General features: G+C 38.0%; 1 protein-coding gene across 3 annotated transcripts in view; it reads left to right on the top strand.

The window, feature by feature from the left end:
- The window catches only part of CERT1 (ceramide transporter 1), a 126,075-nt gene that overhangs the window by 38,540 nt on the left and 68,414 nt on the right, over positions 1-19,121 (top strand). For all 3 annotated transcript variants that reach the window (XM_058565035.1, XM_058564865.1, XM_058564943.1), the window contains exon 3: positions 4,869-4,985. In XM_058565035.1, the coding sequence (XP_058421018.1) occupies positions 4,869-4,985 (117 nt within the window). The remainder of the gene's footprint in view (positions 1-4,868; positions 4,986-19,121) is intronic.

The following is a 19,121-nucleotide window of genomic DNA, read 5'->3' as shown; positions in this document are numbered from 1 at the left end:
AAGTTCATTAAAAATTTGGTTGGCTTTCTTTGAATTTCTAGCTAAGTCTGCCTGCACCCTGTCCACTGAGTTTTAGCCTTTTCGATAATCTTTTCATTCTACTTTTGCCCCCACTGGAGAAATGCCTTCTAATGCATCCTGTCATACTGTTCTAATCTAGACCTTTGAGTCTTCTGCATAATTCTGCTGCTGGCATTTTCTTTACTGTCTTCCTGGGATGTCCTTTTGCTGTCTCTTTTCCTGGATCTCAATTGCCTCTTACTTCTCTTGGTTACTCCCTCCTTTTGGTGAAGCATATCTTCCAGTTCTGAAAGGTAAATTTTTCCTTATCTTCATGGTCTAGAACCTTTATACTGATGAAGCGCCTGGGTGTGAAACCCTTAAATATCATTACTATATGCCTTTTCTCTGGGATTGCTTAATTTTCCCATAGAATAATCTTCCTTACAGGCAGAAGATGATGGAAGGAGCGAGTATGGGTGCTGGCCTTCTGGGAGTCAAGTAGCGGAAAGAAAGGTGTAATATGAACACTATTCCTTATCTGCTTTTTTGTCCTCCTGCCCCCCCCCCCCAGTGCTGTGTAGGAATCTCCCTACTTCTCAAATCTGTCTGATGTCATCTCTCTGAGGGGTGGGGGTGGGACATCTAATATCATTGCACATTGGTAGGTGAGTAGTCACCAATGCTTGGGTTGGCCAAGTGGGGTTCCAGGGATCTAGTTGTACCTTTTAATGACTCTTGATCAGTTCTGTTTTCAGCTCCACTCATGCCTTTACCTTCAGGGCTATCTGATGCCTCCAAATCCCTTGCTTCTTCCAGTGTTGCATACACATTGGCTTGATTCTTTTGTATTTTTTTTTCCCTTGTAGGTGTTTGATTTTCAGCTTTCTCAGGCCTGTTAAGTCATTTACCACATTCTACCTTTAAATTTTGTTGACAACTTTTTCTCTTCTTTTCCTTTGTGGATTTATGCCTCTTTTGTTCCTATAAGTTTATTTTGATAGTTAGTGGATGCTGTGGACTGAATGTTTGTGTCTTCTCAAAGTTCATATGTTGAAGCATTAATTTTCATTGTGATGGCATTTGGAGGTGGGGCCTTCAGGAGGTAATTGGGTTTAGATGAGGTCGTGAGAGTGGAGCCTGAATGCTGAAATCGGTGCCCTTAGGAGAGAATGAAGAGACCAGGAAGGTCTCTCTCCTCCATGTGAGTACATGACTAGAAGGCAGCCATGTGCAAACCGGGAAGTGGGCCCTCACCAAGCACTCCACCATGCTGACACCCTGATCTTGGACCTCCAGCCTCCAGAACTGTGGGAAGTTTCTGTTGTTAAAGCTACCCAGTCTATGGTATTGTTGTTACAGCAGACCTGACTAAGACAGACCAAGACAGTGGATATAAGTGCCATTTCACCTTTTGCTGTATTTTTCGTCCTTAACAGTGAATGTTGACGTGAAGAAGTATGAGGCCCACCTGCATTTTCCTTTACATTTTCCTTTCTATAGTTGGCTTTCCTCTATAGCATGCATTCTCAGTGGGGGCAGTACTTGATTCTTTGGAGAGTGAAATAATCTTAGATATTACAGTACTTTGGCCCTACAAGAAAAATCTACTGAACAAAATCTTATTCCTTAATATTTAATTTCTCTCGCTAAGGAGAAATTATTTTATTTTTTCTCCCAGAGGGGCGTGATAATTTGTTACAAAACGCCTGAGAAAGATTGTTCTGTAGCATTTCCTTTATTCTTAACCTAATTAACTTCACAGAATAAGCCTTCATATTGATCTTTCTATGTCCATTTTTCCTGGGCATAGTATGTCTTGCTGATCTGTAACTTGAGTATTTTATTTAAAGAAAAGATAATATCTTTGAATATTTTTCCTGTTACATTTGTTACATTCTCATCTTTCTAAACACCATTTGCTTGACCTCATTTGTCTAGTTGTTATGATGTTTCTTTTGCTTTGTATTTTTCTCAAGTCTGTTCACCATGCCCTTTTAGCCTTATTTGCTTTTTATTGCTGCATCTGATCTGGTTTCAACTCTATTTCTTTTTTCTTAGCTCTTGTAACTTACTTTTCATCACCTGTTACCTTATGTCTTGTTTAAATTTTTTAGAATTTTTTTTTCCTGAAGTTAGGTCACGTTGTCTCTTACATCTACTACCTCTTGAAGTTTTTCAACTAATTTTGGCATTTATCCCATGTTTATTTCTTTCTAAAAATTGTCTGTCAGGGCTATGACTAGGGTGAGACCAATGAGGAACTAACCTCAGTCATAAAATTTAAGAGAACATCAAAAAACTCAATAATCAGGATAAATGGTACTTTAATACAATATTTTTTAAAAATTAATGCATAATAAAATATTTACAGTGAACAAAATACCAAAATTCTAAATAAAGGCAGAATCAGTTGTGTTTGAATGAAGCAATGAAGTCAGATGTTTGGTGAGGTTATGTGTATGTGTGTATGTGCATGTGTCTGTGTTTGAGACATGATGTGAGCTTTATTGTCTAGACTTCAATTTATCTCTGAAACACATCCTCTTAACAAATCTGTCGTTTCCTTTACTCTGTAACTTAGCTTCCCTCACTTTTGCACTTTTTTGGGATTCAAGGCTTCTGTGTTGTTCACAGACTCTCTATCACCTGACAGTTGGTGCATCCTTTTTTTACGCCACCTACCCCTCCGATTGCAGATGGTAGAAATGGCTACCTTGTGTACATTTTCTGTCAACTCCATCTCTGGGAGTAGATGTTGAGATATTGCATCTCATAAAAATGTGTGACATTCAAATCAAGTTTTCAAATCCTTTAATTACAGCTTTCTAGACTGTCATTTTCTTCCATTCCTAATATGTATAACTCTTTATCTGTTAAAAGCTTAAAATTCTCCACATTTCCAAACTCTGAAACATAGGGAGAAGAGATCATAATCGATATATTGGGTAGATTTAGTAATTTGGCAGATTTCAGATTTTATTAAATCACATCCAGAGGAAGCTTAGTGGCAGATTCCTGTTTTCAGGAATTTTGTGTGTGTGTGTGTGTGAGGAAGGTTGGCCCTGAGCTAACATCTGTTGCCAGTTTTCCTCTTTTTGCTTGAAGCAGATTGTCGCTGAGCTAACATCTGTGCCAGTCTTCCTCTATTTTGTATGTGGGATGCCACCACAGCATGGCTTGATAAGCCGTGTGTAGCTCCACGCTTGGGATCTGAACCTGAGAACCTTGGGCCGCCGAAGCAGAGCGTGTGAACTTAACCACTGTGCCGGCCCAAGGAATATTTTAAATGTGGCATTAGGCTCATTGGAAGATTGTGAGGAAATTCTGAAGATGTCAAAGCTGGAAAAGTGTTTGCTGGAGAAACTAGTAAATTTTGAACTATATGTAATATTTCCTTTTATTTTCTAAATCTTTAGTGAGGATACTGAACACAATACAAAATGTAAAACATTTTTTAGGAATAGTAACTAGAAATGGAATGAGAATGGTTATGAAGTAAAAGTTAAAAAACCTATGTGCTACTTCGAACAGTAGACTGATCAGTTAAATTATTTATTTGGTTCTTCAGATAGTGTATATGCTCTCCCATTCCTCCAAGAAGCTTTTCTCAATAACTGGACTCCTTAAGATTGGGCACTCTCTTAAATTTATAGTCATTATTGTATTTATGAGTGTTTGATGTTGTCTTTTATGAATTTCTTTTTGCTTCTTTCAGCACACTCTGTGTCCCACCATGGTCCTAACTATGATAGGACTTTATTTTCCTAGTTTTATAGTAAAAAATTTACTAGTTTCTCCAGCAAACACTCCCAGCACATAGTGATGCAGAAAATGTTCAGTTTGTATCCTTTAGCCAGTTAGAACCGTGATTTGTTATCTTAATCTTAAAAGAGAAATTGTTTCATAGGCAAAAGAACATTGTGGAGTTGCCGTATATTGTTTTTGCTAAATAAACTGCTAAGGAGATAAAAGATTGATGCTGTTAAGGGGGGAGAGAGAATAAACAATAAACCCTGGAAGTACCATATGTAGATTCTGTTCAACAAATAAGTTTATTGTTACATTGACCAGAAAGGATTTTCTCCCCTGTGAGGCTCAGATTGTTCACAGGAGAGGAAATTGATTGACTCTTTGTGCTCTATCCAGTGGAAGAAGAGGTGGTATGAAGACTTGATGTGATCCTGTCATATTTGAATTCATTTATTGGGGAAAAAACAAGGATATAAAATATTCATATCATATATTCTTATGAAGAATGTACAACACTGAACCAAATAGTTGACATTTTCAGTAAATGTTTACATTTTGATGCAGACAGTTTCCTCTAGCTATCTAACTTAGGTCTCATGTAATGTTTATTTTATGTTTGCTTTTCATTGGAAGCTCTCCTGGCTGTTATTATCAAAGACATTTTATAAAAGCCTAGAACTTAATAAAATTTAATGAAATAAAACTGTTCATGATAAGAATTTGCCTTTGAAAAATGGAGGCAGGAAAAAAGTAGTAAATATATTTCCTAAAACTAATTTGCCCCTTTTTCTATTGTGCTTTTGGTGGTGTTCCCACTAGTTAAGCTCACTCAAAGCATTTGATTAAAAATATTAGCTCTGTTTTTTTGAAATATATTTGCAGTTTGTGTCAGTTCATTTGTAGGAATAGTGAATGAAACTAAGTTTTTGGTAACTATGCCCTTGTTGTGCTCTTTAGCTGAAACATCTTCAAAAAAGTTATTTGAGTAGAAAAATAAAAGAATAACAAGAGTCTCTCACCAGCTAGACTGGTATGTTGCTGTTTGTGCTGTAGGGTATCGCGCTCTTAAGACTATAACTAGCTTTGCTTTTCATTTTCTGCTTTTTTCTCCACAGCCTCATGATTTTGATGAGTGTCGGTTTGATATTAGTGTAAATGATAGCATTTGGTATCTTCGTGCTGAGGATCCAGCTCACAGACAGCAGTGGATAGATGCCATCGAACAGCACAAGGTAGGGTCTCCAGTGTTTGCTTGTCGTGGAGGACTAGGCCAGAGACTGGTGGTAATAACTCCTTTAAAAACATCTTGAGCTGTAACATTGTGTTACTGAAAAGTTGAACATTATTTGGGTGGTAAAGGTTAAAGCAGTACAGATGTAAATTTTCAAAATAATTTTATTTCTAACACTTGAGTTGCACTAAGGGAATTTGCTATGATAAATATTTTTAATTTTTAATTAAAACAAAATATACCCTTTTTTATAAAACAAATCTTGATTTTCATATTTAAGATTTGCTTCATAATAAATGCCTTTTATATGATCTGGATAAAAGGATTTTTGAAATAACATTGAGTTATAAACCCTAATATTTAAAAGCTTCGATGTTAATTTTTGTAGTTGTCTATAACTTATACATTTGGGTAAATTTTTAATGTAAACATTTGTAAATTGTTGAATTTTGCAAATATGAAACTATCTAATAATAAACTTTAAAAAGTCTTTCTTAAATGTAAAAGCCACATTCTTATAATTTAAAGCTAGTCTTTGATTTCTGCTGTAAGTCTTAAATAGACTAAAGAAGTATATATTAATAAATCTGCATTATTAGCTAATTCAGTATATCATGGTGAAACAGGGAGTAGGGAAAGTTATAAATTTGCCATGCCGTTCCTGAGTGTGACTTCTGGGAACTCGGGTTTGTTCATATACTTGTTGGTACTTGTTTCTTTGGGTTTTACAGAGCTGTAGTTGAAACACCTGTTTGGGTTATTTAACATGTATAAAACATGTACACACACACACACACACACACACAAACAAGAAAAACCAGTCTGGCCTAGGATACCACAGGTACATTCTTGTTGATAGTTATCATGCGTTAGCTTTTATTTCTTTTTTTTTTTTTTTTTTTTTTTTTTTGTGAGTAGATCAGCCCTGAGCTAACATCCGCCAATCCTCCTCTTTTTTTGCTGAGGAAGACGGCCCTGGGCTAACATCGGTGCCTATCTTCCTCCACTTTATATGGGACGCCGCCACAGCATGGCTTACCAAGCAGTGCGTCGGTGCGCGCCCGGGATCCGAACCAGCGAACCCCAGGCCGCCGCAGCGGAGCGCGCGCACTTAACCGCTTGCGCCACCGGGCCGGCCCAGCTTTTATTTCTTGATTATTGATTATCAAGTTTTCCCAGCCTAAAGAAAACTGGCTGTGATGCCCATCTTTTTCTCCTGTTGTAGCTTTAATATTATATTGGTTTAAAACATTTTGTGACTCTTAGTTGTCTTGGTATTATTACGTCAGAAAATGGAAAATGGGAAGCAGTTTTCTATTACATGCGCTGCGTAAGGACATTTCAATCAGTGACGGACTGCGTAACCAGCAGTGGTCCCGTGAGATTAGTACCATACAGCCCAGGTGTGTAGTAGGCTGTGTCACATAGGTTTGTGTAAGTGCACTCTATGATGTTCGCACAACAGTGAAATTGCCTCACGTCTCAAAACGTATCCTCGTCCTTAAGCAGCACATGACTGTATTTAAAAGAAAGATGAGCTAGCATAGATGAGCTAGACTCTCAATGCTTTGAAGCCAGGCTGACCTGGATTCAGACACTGCAGCCTCTGCCATGTATGACATATGTGACCTTGGGCATGATAATTCACCTCTTAGTGTGTGTAAGGAATACATGAGATAAAACATGTAAGGCTGATATACTTTCCCATTGATGACATAGTGGAAAAAGAAAGGGCTTTGGAGTGACTGCTGAATTCACTAAATTATACCATGTTGCTTCTGGATGAAGAGTTCTCTATTCAGTGCGAGTTACTAAATGTGCGTATGAGGCAAGTGGCCAAGTTTGTATGTTTAATCAGGGCCAGACTTCTTACTAATGGTTAAAGATGTTATTAAGTAGAACTAATTTCTATGTTTTTGACTGAGATGACTTTTAAAGGCTTAATCAGTTGATTTAGATGACAGGGCTAGTTTTTTCTGTTTTAGTTAAGCATATTTTATTTTGCTTGTTTTTCTTAGTAAAGCCAAACCAGGATTCTTTGCAAGTTCCCATTTTGTATTTTCTCCGTAAGTGAAGAAGGATGCATGAAGCAAGTATTTCTTCCATATCATTGATTTCTTTGCATCTTTGAACAATGGATAAATATAATCTTTGGGTCTCTCTTAGAGAAGTGTGACTTAAGCTGAGATAACAGATTTTTAGTGAATTTAAGTTCTTAGAAAAAAGATTCAACAACAGGGATCTGTGTACAAACTTTTCCTTTCTGATTTCTTTTTTTAAGTTTTTTTTTTTAAGTTTTTTTTTTTTTTTAATTTATTTTTTCCCCCAGAGCCCCAGTAGATAGTTGTATGTTATAGCTGCACATCCTTCTAGTTGCTGTATGTGGGACGCGGCCTCAGCACGGCCAGAAAAGCCGTGCGTCGGTGCGCACCTGGGATCCGAACCCGGGCCGCCAGCAGCGGAGCACACGCACTTAACCGCTAAGCCACTGGGCCGGCCCACCTTTCTGATTTCTAAAGGTAGTTTATTCATAGACAAGGAAGGAGAAATCATTGTTGTTATTCTTATTAATACTTAATTATTGAGTTTTAATGTAAAATATGTGATATGTGCTAGTAGCTAAGCAACATATCAATGAAAATTTTAATTGAATGTGAATTCTAAAAATAAATTGAGTTATTAAACTAATATATAGGAGGGAGAAAGTTCAAACACTATCACCAAACGTAATCAGCAGTTCTCTTTTTCCTTGTTTTCCATAGACTAGGGGCAGGGAGATAGTGAGGAGATGTTTCCTGATTCATTCTTCAATATCACTAAAGCATATTAAATGTGGAACCTAAATTTAGTAATTTTACTATTTAAGCATGCATTGTTTTATTGATATTCAAAATTAATATCAAACTGTTAAGGTGTGATGATGATGGTGGTGGTGGTGGTGGTGATGATGATGATGATGATGAGAGCTACCATTTATTGAGGATCACCAAGTACTAATTATTATATTATGTATTTCATGTGCTCTATTTTCTCCGTACTCTCTTGAGAGGTGAGGGGAGTATTGTGTTACAGAAGAGGAAACTGAGGTTTAGATTAAACTTAAGTAACTTGCCTGAGACTATACTATCTTTTAGTTCATGGATTCTTAGGATTCGATTTTATGTTGATACTGCTTTCTTTTTTTTTTTTTTTAAGATTTAAGTTATTGCAATTTTACTTTTTAATTATCACAAAGTCAATACAGATTTAAGTATTTCTTATAAATACTCAGAAAATACAAGCATTTTAGGTTATGTTAATTTGCATCTTGATTTAAGAAAAAGCCAGGAAATTTAGGAAATAAAACATTACTTTATTGACTTAAGATTGTTTGCATTAATTTGATGCACTAATAAAAGTTTAAACAACATTTACAATACCCGAGGAAGACTCAACTGCAATGTATCAAATCTGAAAAATTTTTCAAAACTAGTAGATACTACACTAAAAGTGCAGCTAAAAAATTTGAATAGGTTTAAATACCGTAGCAATAAGGAAAAGCACTCGACGTCAAAATGATATAAGATAAGCTATATCCTCTGTGTGTGTGTAAGTGTGTGTGTGTGTTGTATTAGAGGAGTTGATTAAATCAAGTTGATTAATCAAGACAGTTGATTAAACAAAAGCTAGAGTTTCTCTCACTCCCCACATATCTAGAAATACCAAGAAAAATATATGAATAAGACTTCCAACGTACTCAGAAACATCACAAAATCCCGGAAAGATAGAGGGCAAATGAGGTTGGATTGAACAAAGAAACCACTATCAAAATGCTCACAGAAAACTATGGGGAAAGGTGGATTTAGCACCGAGAGGTCCAGAAGTAGGAGGGAGTCCAGAGACCCCACAGTATAGCTATTTGGGATACAATAGCAGGAGCAGTTGTGGAACTCTATCCTATCCACCTACCCTCCTCTTGGGCCAGACCAGAGTCACTGACTCTCAAAAGGACTTTCAGTATTGGAGTTTGTGTTGAAAAGATAGGATGACCAGGCAGCTGAAAACTGAGGGGATGATTAGCAAGTGCCCATAGGCAAAGATTGCCTATTGAAGGACCCTATCCAGCAGGATGATCTTCTCTTCCCCCACACACATTTCATATGAATTCTCCCTATCTCTACTACTCATAGGTTTCTCTGAGCCACTAACATTTCTTGCTTTGGCTGTCTCAATAGCCTTACAACTAGGGTGATCAGACATCAAGGTTTGCTTGTGACAGCTTCAGTTTACACCTTTAAGTCATTCTCCTGCTTAAAACTCTCCAATATCTTCCAATTACTTTTTTTTTTTTAATTTTTTGTTTATTGCAGTAACATTGGTTTATAACATTGTAAAAGTTTCAGGTGTACATCATTGTACTTCTATTTCTGCATAGATTACATCATGTTCACCACCAAAATACTAATTACAGCCCATCACCACACACATGTACCGAATTATCCCTTTCACCCTCCTCCCTCCCCCCTCCCCTCTGGTAACCACCAATCCAATCTCTGTCCCTATGTGTTTGTTTATTGTTGTTATTATCTACTACTTAATGAAGGAAATCATACGGTATTTGACCTTCTCCCTCTGACTTATTTCACTTTGCATTATACCCTCAGTGTCCATCCATGTTGTCACAAATGGCTGGATTTCATCGTTTCTTATGGCTGAGTAGTATTCCATTGTGTATATATACCACAGCTTCTTTATCCATTCGTCCCTTGATGGGCACTTAGGTTGCTTCCAAGTCTTGGCTATTGTGAATAACGCTGCAATGAACACAGGGGTGCATGTGTCTTTGCAAATTGGTGTTTTCAAGTTCTTTGGATAAATACCCAGCAGTGGAATAGCTGGATCATATGGTACTTCTATCCTTGATTTTTTGAGAAATCTCCATACTGTTTTCCATAGTGGCTGGACCAGTTTGCACTCCCACCAGCAGTGTATGAGAGTTCCCTTCTCTCCACATCCACTCCAACACATGTTGTTTCCTGTCTTGTTAATTATAGCCATTCTGTCAGGCGTGAGGTGATATCTCGTAGTTTTGATTTGCATTTCCCTGATAGATAGTGATTTTGAACATCTTTTCATGTGTCTGTTGGCCATCTGTATATCTTCTTTGGAGAAATGTCTGTTCAGGTCTTTTGCCCATTTTTTAATTGGGTTGTTAGTTTTTTTGTTGTTGAGATGCATGAGTTCTTTATATATTTTGGAGATTAAGCCCTTATCAGATGTATGGTTCGCAAATATCTTCTCCCAATTGTTAGGTTGTCTTTTCGTTTGTTGATGGTTTCCTTTGCTGTGCAGAAGCTTTTTAGTTTGATGTAGTCCCATTTGTTTAGTTTTTCTATTGTTTCTCTTGCCCTGTCAGATGTGGTGTTTGAAAAGATGTTGCTAAGACCGATGTCGAAGAGCGTACTGCCTATGTTTTCTTCTAGAAGTTTCATAGTTTCAGGTCTTACATTCAAGTCTTTAATCCATTTGGAGTTAATTTTTGTGTATGGTGTAAGGTAAGGGTCTACTTTCATTTGTTTGCATATGGCTATCCAGTTTTCCCAGCACCATTTGTTGAAGAGACTTTCTTTTCCCCATTGTATGTTCTTGGCTTTTTTGTCAAAGATTAGCTGTCCATAGACGTGTGGGTTTATTTCTGGGCTTTCGATTCTATTCCATTGATCTGTGTGTCTGTTTTTGTGCCAGTACCATGCTGTTTTGGTTACTATAGCTTTTTAGTATATTTTGAAATCAGGGAGTGTGATACCTCCAGCTTTGTTCTTTTTTCTCAGGATTCCTTTAGCTATTTGGGGTCTTTTGTTGTTCCATATAAATTTTAGGATTCTTTGTTCTATTTCTGTGAAAAATGTTGTTGGAACTTTGATAGGGATTGCATTGAATCTATAGATTGCTTTAGGAAGTATGGACATCTTAACTATGTTAATTCTTCCAATCCGAGAGCACGGAATATCTTTCCATTTCTTTGTGTCGTCTTCAATTTCTTTCAGAAATGTTTTATAGTTTTCGGTGTACAGATCTTTCACCTCTTTGGTTAAGCTTATTCCTAGGTATTTTATTCTTTTTGTGGCAATTGTAAATGGGATGGTATTCTTAATTTCTCTTTCTGCTACTTCGTTGTTAGTGTACAGAAATGCAACTGATTTTTGTATGTTGATTTTGTATCCTGCAACTTTACCATATTCGTTTATTACTTCTAAAAGTTTTCTGGTGGATTCTTTAGGGTTTTCTATATATAAAATCATGTCATCTGCAAATAGTGACAGTTTCACTTCTTCCTTTCCAACTTGGATCCCTTTTATTTCTTTCTCTTGCCTGATTGCTCTGGCTAGGACTTCCAATACTATGTTAAATAGGAGTGGTGACAGTGGGCATCCTTGTCTGGTTCCTGTTCTTAGAGGGATAGCTTTCAGTTTTTCACCATTGAGGATGATATTAGCTGTGGGTTTCTCATATATGGTCTTTATTATGTTGAGGTACTTTCCTTCTATCCCCATTTTATTCAGAGTTTTTATCATAAATGGATGCTGTATCTTCTCAAATGCTTTCTCTGCATCTATTGAGATGATCATGTGATTTTTGTTCTTCATTTTATTAATGTGGTGTATTACGTTGATTGATTTGCAAATGTTAAACCATCCCTGCTTACCTGGAATAAATCCCACTTGATCATGGTGTATAATCTTTTTAACGTATTGTTGTATGCAATTTGCTAGTATTTTGTTGAGGATTTTCGCATCGATGTTCATCAGTGATATTGGCCTGTAATTTTCTTTTTTTATGTGTTGTCCTTGTCTGGTTTTGGTATCAGGGTAATGTCAGCTTCGTAGAATGAGTTAGGGAGCTTCCCCCCCTCCTCAATTTTTTGGAAGAGTTTGAGAAGGATAGGTATTAAGTCTTCTTTGAATGTTTGGTAGAATTCACCAGGGAAGCCGTCTGGTCCTGGACTTTTATTTTTGGGGAGGTTTTTGATTACTGTTTCGATCTCCTTACTGCTGATTGGTCTATTCAAATTCTCTACTTCTTCTTGATCCAGTTTTGGAAGGTTGTATGATTCTAAGAACTTATCCATTTCTTCCAGATTGTCGAATTGGTTGGCATATAGCTTTTCATAGTATTCTCTTATAATCTTTTGTAGTTCTGAGGTGTCTGTTGTAACCTCTCCTCTTTCATTTCTGATTTTACTTATTTGTGCCTTCTCTCTTTTTTTCTTGGTGAGTCTAGCTAAAGGTTTGTCAATTTTGTTGATCTTTTCAAAGAACCAGCTCTTGGTTTCATTAATTTTTTCTATTGTTTTTTTGGTCTCTATTTCATTTATTTCTGCTCTGATTTTTATTATTTCCCTTCTTCTACTGATTTGGGGCTTTGTTTGTTCTTCTTTTTCCAGTTCCTTTAGGTGCATTGTTAGATTGTTTATTTGAGATTTTTCTTGTTTGTTGAGATAGGCCTGTATCGCTATAAACTTCCCTCTTAGAACTGCTTTTGCTGTATCCCATAAATTCTGGCATGTCGTATTTTCATTTTCATTTGTCTCCAGGTATTTTTGGATTTCTTCTTTGATTTCTTTGTTAACCCAGTCGTTGTTCAGTAGCATTTTGTTTAATCTCCATGTATTTGTGGCTTTTCTGATTTTCTTCCTATAGTTGATTTCTAGTTTCATACTGTTGTGGTCAGAAAAGATGCTTGGTATTATTTCAATCTTCTTAAATTTATGGAGACTTGTTTTGTGGCCTAATATGTGATCAATCCTGGAGAATGTTCCATGTGCATTTGAAAAGAACGTGTATTCTTCGGTTTTTGGATGGAATGCTCTGTATATATCTACTAGGTCCATCTCTTTTAGTGTGTCATTTAAGGCCAGTGTTTTCTTATTCATCTTCTGTTTGGATGATCTATCCATTGGTGTAAGTGGAGTGTTAAAGTCCCCTACTGTTATTGTGTTACTGTCTATTTCTGTTTTTATGTCTGTTAATAATTGCTGTATATATTTGGGTGCACCTACATTGGGTGCGTAGATATTTACAAGTGTTACATCCTCTTGTTGGATTGTTCCCTTGATCATTATGTAATGCCTTTCTTTGTCTCTTTTTACAGTTTTTGTTTTAAAGTCTATTTTGTCTGATATGAGTACTGCTACCCCAGCTTTCTTTTCATTGCCATTTGCGTGGAGTATCTTTTTCCATCCCTTCACTTTCAGTTTGTGAGTGTCTTTAGGTCTGAAGTGTGTCTCTTGTATGCAGCATATATATGGGTCTTGTTTTTTTATCCAATCAGCCACCCTATGCCCTTTAATTGGAGCATTTAGTCCATTGACATTTAAAGTAGCTATTGATAAGTATGTGCTTACTGCCATTTTTTAACTTTTTTTTTCCCCTCAGTGTTTTAGTAGTCCTTCTCTGTTCCTTACTTCTTCTATACAGAATTGATGGTCACTTTAGCTTGACCTCTGTCTGAAAGCTCTACTCTTTAACTCCCCTCCTCCCTCCTTTTATGTTTTTAATATCATATCTAACCTCTTTTTTGTGCATTTGTATCCATTACGTTCTAATCATGGAAATAGATAATTTTTCCTATTTGTGGTCTTCTCTTTTCCCCTTAAATCAGTCCCTTTAACATTTCTTGTAGCACTGGTTTCTTGGTGACAAACTCCTTTAATTTTTGCTTATCTGGGAAAATTTTCATCTCTCCTTCCATTTTGAATGATAACCTTGCTGGGTAGAGTATTCTTGGCTGTAAGTTTTTTCCTTTTAGAACTTTAAATATATCGTGCCATTCTCTTCTAGCCTGTAAGGTTTCTGCTGAGAAGTCAGCTGATAGCCTTATGGGGTTTCCTTTGTATGTAACTTGACATTCTCTTGCGGCTTTTAGGATTCTCTCTTTATCTTTAATTCTGGACATTTTGATTATGATGTGTCTTGGTGTGGGCCTCTTTGGGTTTATCTTGTTTGGGGCTCTCTGTGCTTCCTGTACCTGGATGTCTGTTTCCTTCCTTAGGTTAGGGAAGTTTTCATCTATTATTTCTTGAAATAGATTCTCTGCCCCCTTGTCTCGCTCTTCTCCTTCCGGGACACCTATAACATGGATGTTAGTGCACTTGATGTTGTCCCAGAGGTCCCTTAGACTGTCCTCACTCTTTTTATTTCTTTTCTCTTTTACCTGTTCACCTTGGGTAATTTCTTCTAGTCTTTCTTCCAGCTCACAGATCCGTTCTTCTGTATCCTCTACTCTGCTTTTGAGTCCCTCTAATGAATTTTTCATTTACAGTATTGTATTCTTCATTTCTGATTGGTTCTTTTTTATATCTTCCATTTCTTTGTTGACATTCTCACTGAGTTCATCTGTTCTTCTCCCCAGATCAGTGAGCATCCTTAACACTCTTTGTTTGAACTCTCTGTCGGGTAGGTTGCTCATTTCTGTTTCACTTAGTTCCTTTTCTGGGGTTTTGTCCTGTTCCCTTACTTGGAATGTATTCTTTTGCCTCCTCATTTTGCCTCTTTCCCTGTGCTTGTGTCTACCTATTAGATAGGTCAGCTACGTCTCCTGCTCTTGGATAGATGACCTTATGTAAGTGATGCCTTAGGAGGCTTCCAGTGTGCTTCCCTCAGTTCTCAATGTTCCAGGGGTGGCCCCTATGTGGGCTATGTGTGTTCTTCTATTGTGGCCTGTTAGCTCTCCCGATAGGCGCCCATGGAGGCTGAGTTATGCTCCTGGCCAGCTGTTGTAATGCTCAGCTGCTTGTAGTTGTTGTGGGCCCTTCAGTCTCTTTATCAGGTGTGGGGCACCCCAGCACAGTTGGCTGTAAGTTCTAACACCACATTTGTGTTGCAGTATTTCTTTTAACTGAGTAGGCCCCCAGCGTGGCAGGTTGTTTGGCTCAGGGCCTTACAATTGCTGCAAGCCTCTAGCCTATTATGTCTCTTGTCAGCTCTCTGAGGATTGCAGCTGGGTGGGGCTGGCCTCAGGCACGGGAGCACCCACTTGTTTCAGGCTTTGGAAGGTGGGGCAAACCTCCTATGTGGGTCTTTGAGAAGCACAAGTCTTCTGCAGCTGACAAGCCCTGTTGCCCACAGGTCCACACACACAGTCAACACAGTCCTGCCCCGTGTGCGTGCCCCGACCTCCCCAAGCGGACCCAGTCTCTCCACGGCGGGAGCCCCACACACTCCGCCACTGCCCCACACTCTCCGCCACTGCCCCACACTCTCCACCCGCTCCTTGTGCACACCCTGCCCCACTAAAGTCGGCCAGGCTGCAGAGAATCCAGTCACCAGTCTATGCAGGCCCACACGTTGCCTGAGGGCTTGTTGTTGGGTGGGGCCAGTCTCTAGGGTGGGCTGCCTGCCCTGGCTGAGCTGGATTAAATCGGTGCTCTAGCGGGTGGAGCAGACCCTGGGCTAGCTGGCCTCAGGGAGAACTCCAATGGTGTCTGTGTCAGCACGCTCACACCAGGCCACAACAATGGCTGCCGCCAGTGTCCCAGTCCCTGGAGAGGTCTCACCCCTCGCCGAGATGCACTCAGGGCCTATTAGGTGAGTCTGTTGTCACCAAAGCACTGTGCACCTTTCTTTCTGGTGATTTTAGGATGCTTTCTGGAACGGGTGAGTTTGTGCGCGGGCCCTTTAAGAGCCAGTTGTAGTTTCTTTGTGAACCGGGTTTTCTGGGGGTGCTCCCCAATGTTTTAGTAGCAGGCAAAGTCAGATATTATGCCGCTGGTGTCGATTGTGCTGGGTCCACAATATGCCCCCAGCGGGGGCGCTCCCCGGCTCAGGACCCCGTGCCTCCAGGGAGGGTGCGTACCTGTGAGCTGCTCCTGGCGGCCGTGAAGCTGGCGGCTTGTGAAGGCGGCGTTTTTCCTCTCCGGAAGGGAGTCTGCCTCTTCTACCCCAGTTAGGATTGTCCGTTGTTGCAGGAGTTCCTCTTATCCAGTTTTCAGTTCTGTCTCAGGGGTAATTTTTCCACGAGTAGTTGTAAATTGGCTGTGTCCACGGGAGGAGGTGAGTTCAGAATCTGCCTACGCCGCCATCTTGACTCCGCCTCTGATACTGCTTTCTATCAGTTACGGTTGGTAGACTCTGAGTGTTTGAAAATAATTTCTGTAAGCTCACCACCTGCAGGTTAGAGTGTATCCTCTGAGTTCTACTACCATATTTATGCAAGACAAATATGAACTCATCTTTCTGCGCATGGATCGTCAAAAAGAGCATTATATTGTATTGGTTAGTGTTTGAGCACTGGATTCTGGGGTCTGAGAAATATGGAGTTGAATCCCGGCACTACTAGTTAATAGCTGTGCAACTTTGGTTAAGTTACTTAAAGGAGAGAAGATGACAGTATGAAGGATGTGCCCTCCTCCCCGCAAAAAAACAAGCAAGCAAAATAACCCAGTCATGGTAAACCCAGATTGTTGTACTTCAAAGTTGACCAGGGTTCCCGTCATTCCAACTCATTTAATTCAATTCACAGTTACTCTCTTATTGCACCACCTGTCCTTATGATCCCTGGACGGGACACCTGAAACGGAGGACCTGTCATTTTCTCTTCTGATGTCATCAGATGGGCCTTAATTGCCTTTTCTTGCTATTGGGCCTTTGTTAGGCTTCCCTGACAGGTTTTAGTAATTTTCAATATCTGGAAGAAGCTGGAGGTTTCCATTCTTTCCTTCCCAGGAGGCCCTTATACTCAGTATAATAACCCCTGTGTATTGATCTGTTTCACACACACTCTCATCAGGAGTTCTGTCCTACAGGACGTCTTCAACAATAATAATAATGTGGTGGTGGTGGTGGTGGTGGTGATGATGATGATAGCTAACCTTTTTGAGGATTAATTTGTGTCAGATATGGTGATAAACACTTTATATATTTTATCTCAGTCACAATCTTATGAGGTTAACATTATTATTGATTATGATAATAACATTATTATCCTATTTTTACAGATTAGGAAATTGAGACAGAGAGTAAGTATCTTGTCCAAGGTCAAACTGCTAATTAGTGAAGGAGCCAGCATTCAGACCCAGGTCTGTCTGACCTGCGAACCACAGCTTTTGGCCGGCAAGCACTTCTGCCATCCTATAAGTATATATTTATGTGAAATATATTTTGTTGACTTAAATGATGGGCTTCTTGAATCACAATATTCTCGTATTTTTTATATGTTCTTCGTATCTCTAGTGTTTATTTTAGACCAGAAACTCCTTAAAGGCTCATATTTACAACTTCTTTGTAGGAATCAGCAAAGCATCAGGCATATTAATTTTCCAATTGAATTAATTTATAGCATTGTAAAACAGATTTTATGGGGGAAATTTATGACTTTTGAAGTTCATTTTTTTCCTATGCTCTTCATGGTTGGTGTGAGAATGATTACTGACAGAAATACTGTAGGGTTCTATATTCTCTGTCTAGACAGCTCTCTTGTTTTGTCCTCCTTGGTATTCATTCCAGAATAACTTGCTCACTATAAGAAAAGTTTACAAAAGATGATTTTGTGATTTAGATTTTCTCAATATATTAGAAATTGCATAATTCAGTGTGACATTAGCCAGCAGCTCTCATGGAAAAAAGATATTCCTGAGATCATTCTTACATTTGAAGATTCTATTTCAATTTAAAATACAGAAAGGGGCATATGTATACCAGACCAGTAATTTTGTTTTGAAATAGTGTGCTGGCTTTATTGCATGGAGGCCATTCATATTCTGCATTTCTCCTTAGGATTTGAGACAACTGTAGACAAATGATTTTTAAAGACAGGGTTTTTTTCATTACTCTTTTGGCTGTCTCCCATGTTGTCTTAAGGTCAAATGAGATGGTGTTTATGAAAATTATTTACAAACTAAAAGCTGTATGAATGTAAAGTTAAGATGGTTGTTTTTTATTTGGATTAAACTAATATTTTTGTAGTAAAGATGTTGTCTATGTATTATCAAAAGGCCTCTGTGAGCATTTTCTGCGTAGTTTATCAAGGAAGTGTGATTAACCATCTGTTGATGCTATTATTTAAAAGAATTATAGAATTATTCCTAGAATCTTTTACCATTGCAGTACATGTGATTTTGACTAAATACAGTTTCTTCTTACCATGAAAAAAATATACTCTCCCCCGCCCCCACAAAAAACTAGCAGGAAGGCTGTCTTGGCACTAGCAGATTAGAGAATCGTGTTGAAAAAGTTTAGTCTTTTGGCTCTTAAAGAGTTTGTGGTAATTGTGACAGTCCTTTATTTCCAAAAGGGAGCAACCTTCATTGATCTCAAAATTTTGGTGGTCATGGGCCACATAGACTTTCCCCACATTTTGGAAATTATCCAAGACATGAGAATTAATGGGAAAATACAAATTAGGGAGGAAGAATCCAAATGGTAATTTGTACAGATGTTGTTTTTCTGTAGTGAGAATCTACAGGCACTTGTTTTGTAGTTTAATGTTTGTGGATTTGTTCTCATCCCTTTGCAAACGCCCACTGATTCTTATGTGAATCTCCATTGAATACTTTCAGAAGAAAGGTTTATTCTCAACCTGAGAAATTTAGAGATCTCTGTTGGAGGAAATTATGTGGAAAACAGTTTTTGAAAGGAATTTATGTGTTTTACTTGAAATGGGGTGTGAAAAATGTTTCTTACCAAAAGATTCTTATGATTGAACCACCTAAATGAGGCCCAAAACTCACTTTAAAGATCTTTTAAAAATTGTGTTGCTGTTTGTTGTAATGAAATTTTTTTCCCCATGCTGTCTCAAGGTCAGCTTGGTTTTCCTGCCTTTTCTCTATTTTTAATAACAATTTCTGCTTGTTTGACACTTTAATTTCTTTTGTCTTAAATTTGACATAAGCTTATTAGGAAACTATTTTAAAATAGCTAGGTGGCAGAATATACCTGTTTCTTCTTAGCACTTTTTAAATATCAAGGTCATATGAAGTCATATTATCTCTGTTTGCCATTTTTGATCAACTATAATATTGGAAAATTTTCTTAACAGATACTAGAGGTTCTTTCTATACTTGCCTGCTTTATAAATGATTATCACGTAAACTTAGCTTTGCATTTTGAATCTGATGTAATTGGCTTAAGAATGTAAATATAACTTTTTAAACTACTATTTT

This window comes from Diceros bicornis, chromosome 1 (genome assembly GCF_020826845.1).
Source record: "Diceros bicornis minor isolate mBicDic1 chromosome 1, mDicBic1.mat.cur, whole genome shotgun sequence".
NCBI classification, from domain to species: domain Eukaryota; kingdom Metazoa; phylum Chordata; class Mammalia; order Perissodactyla; family Rhinocerotidae; genus Diceros; species Diceros bicornis.
Note: the sequence above shows the minus strand (reverse complement) of the source record. Positions and strands in the feature narration are given on the sequence as shown.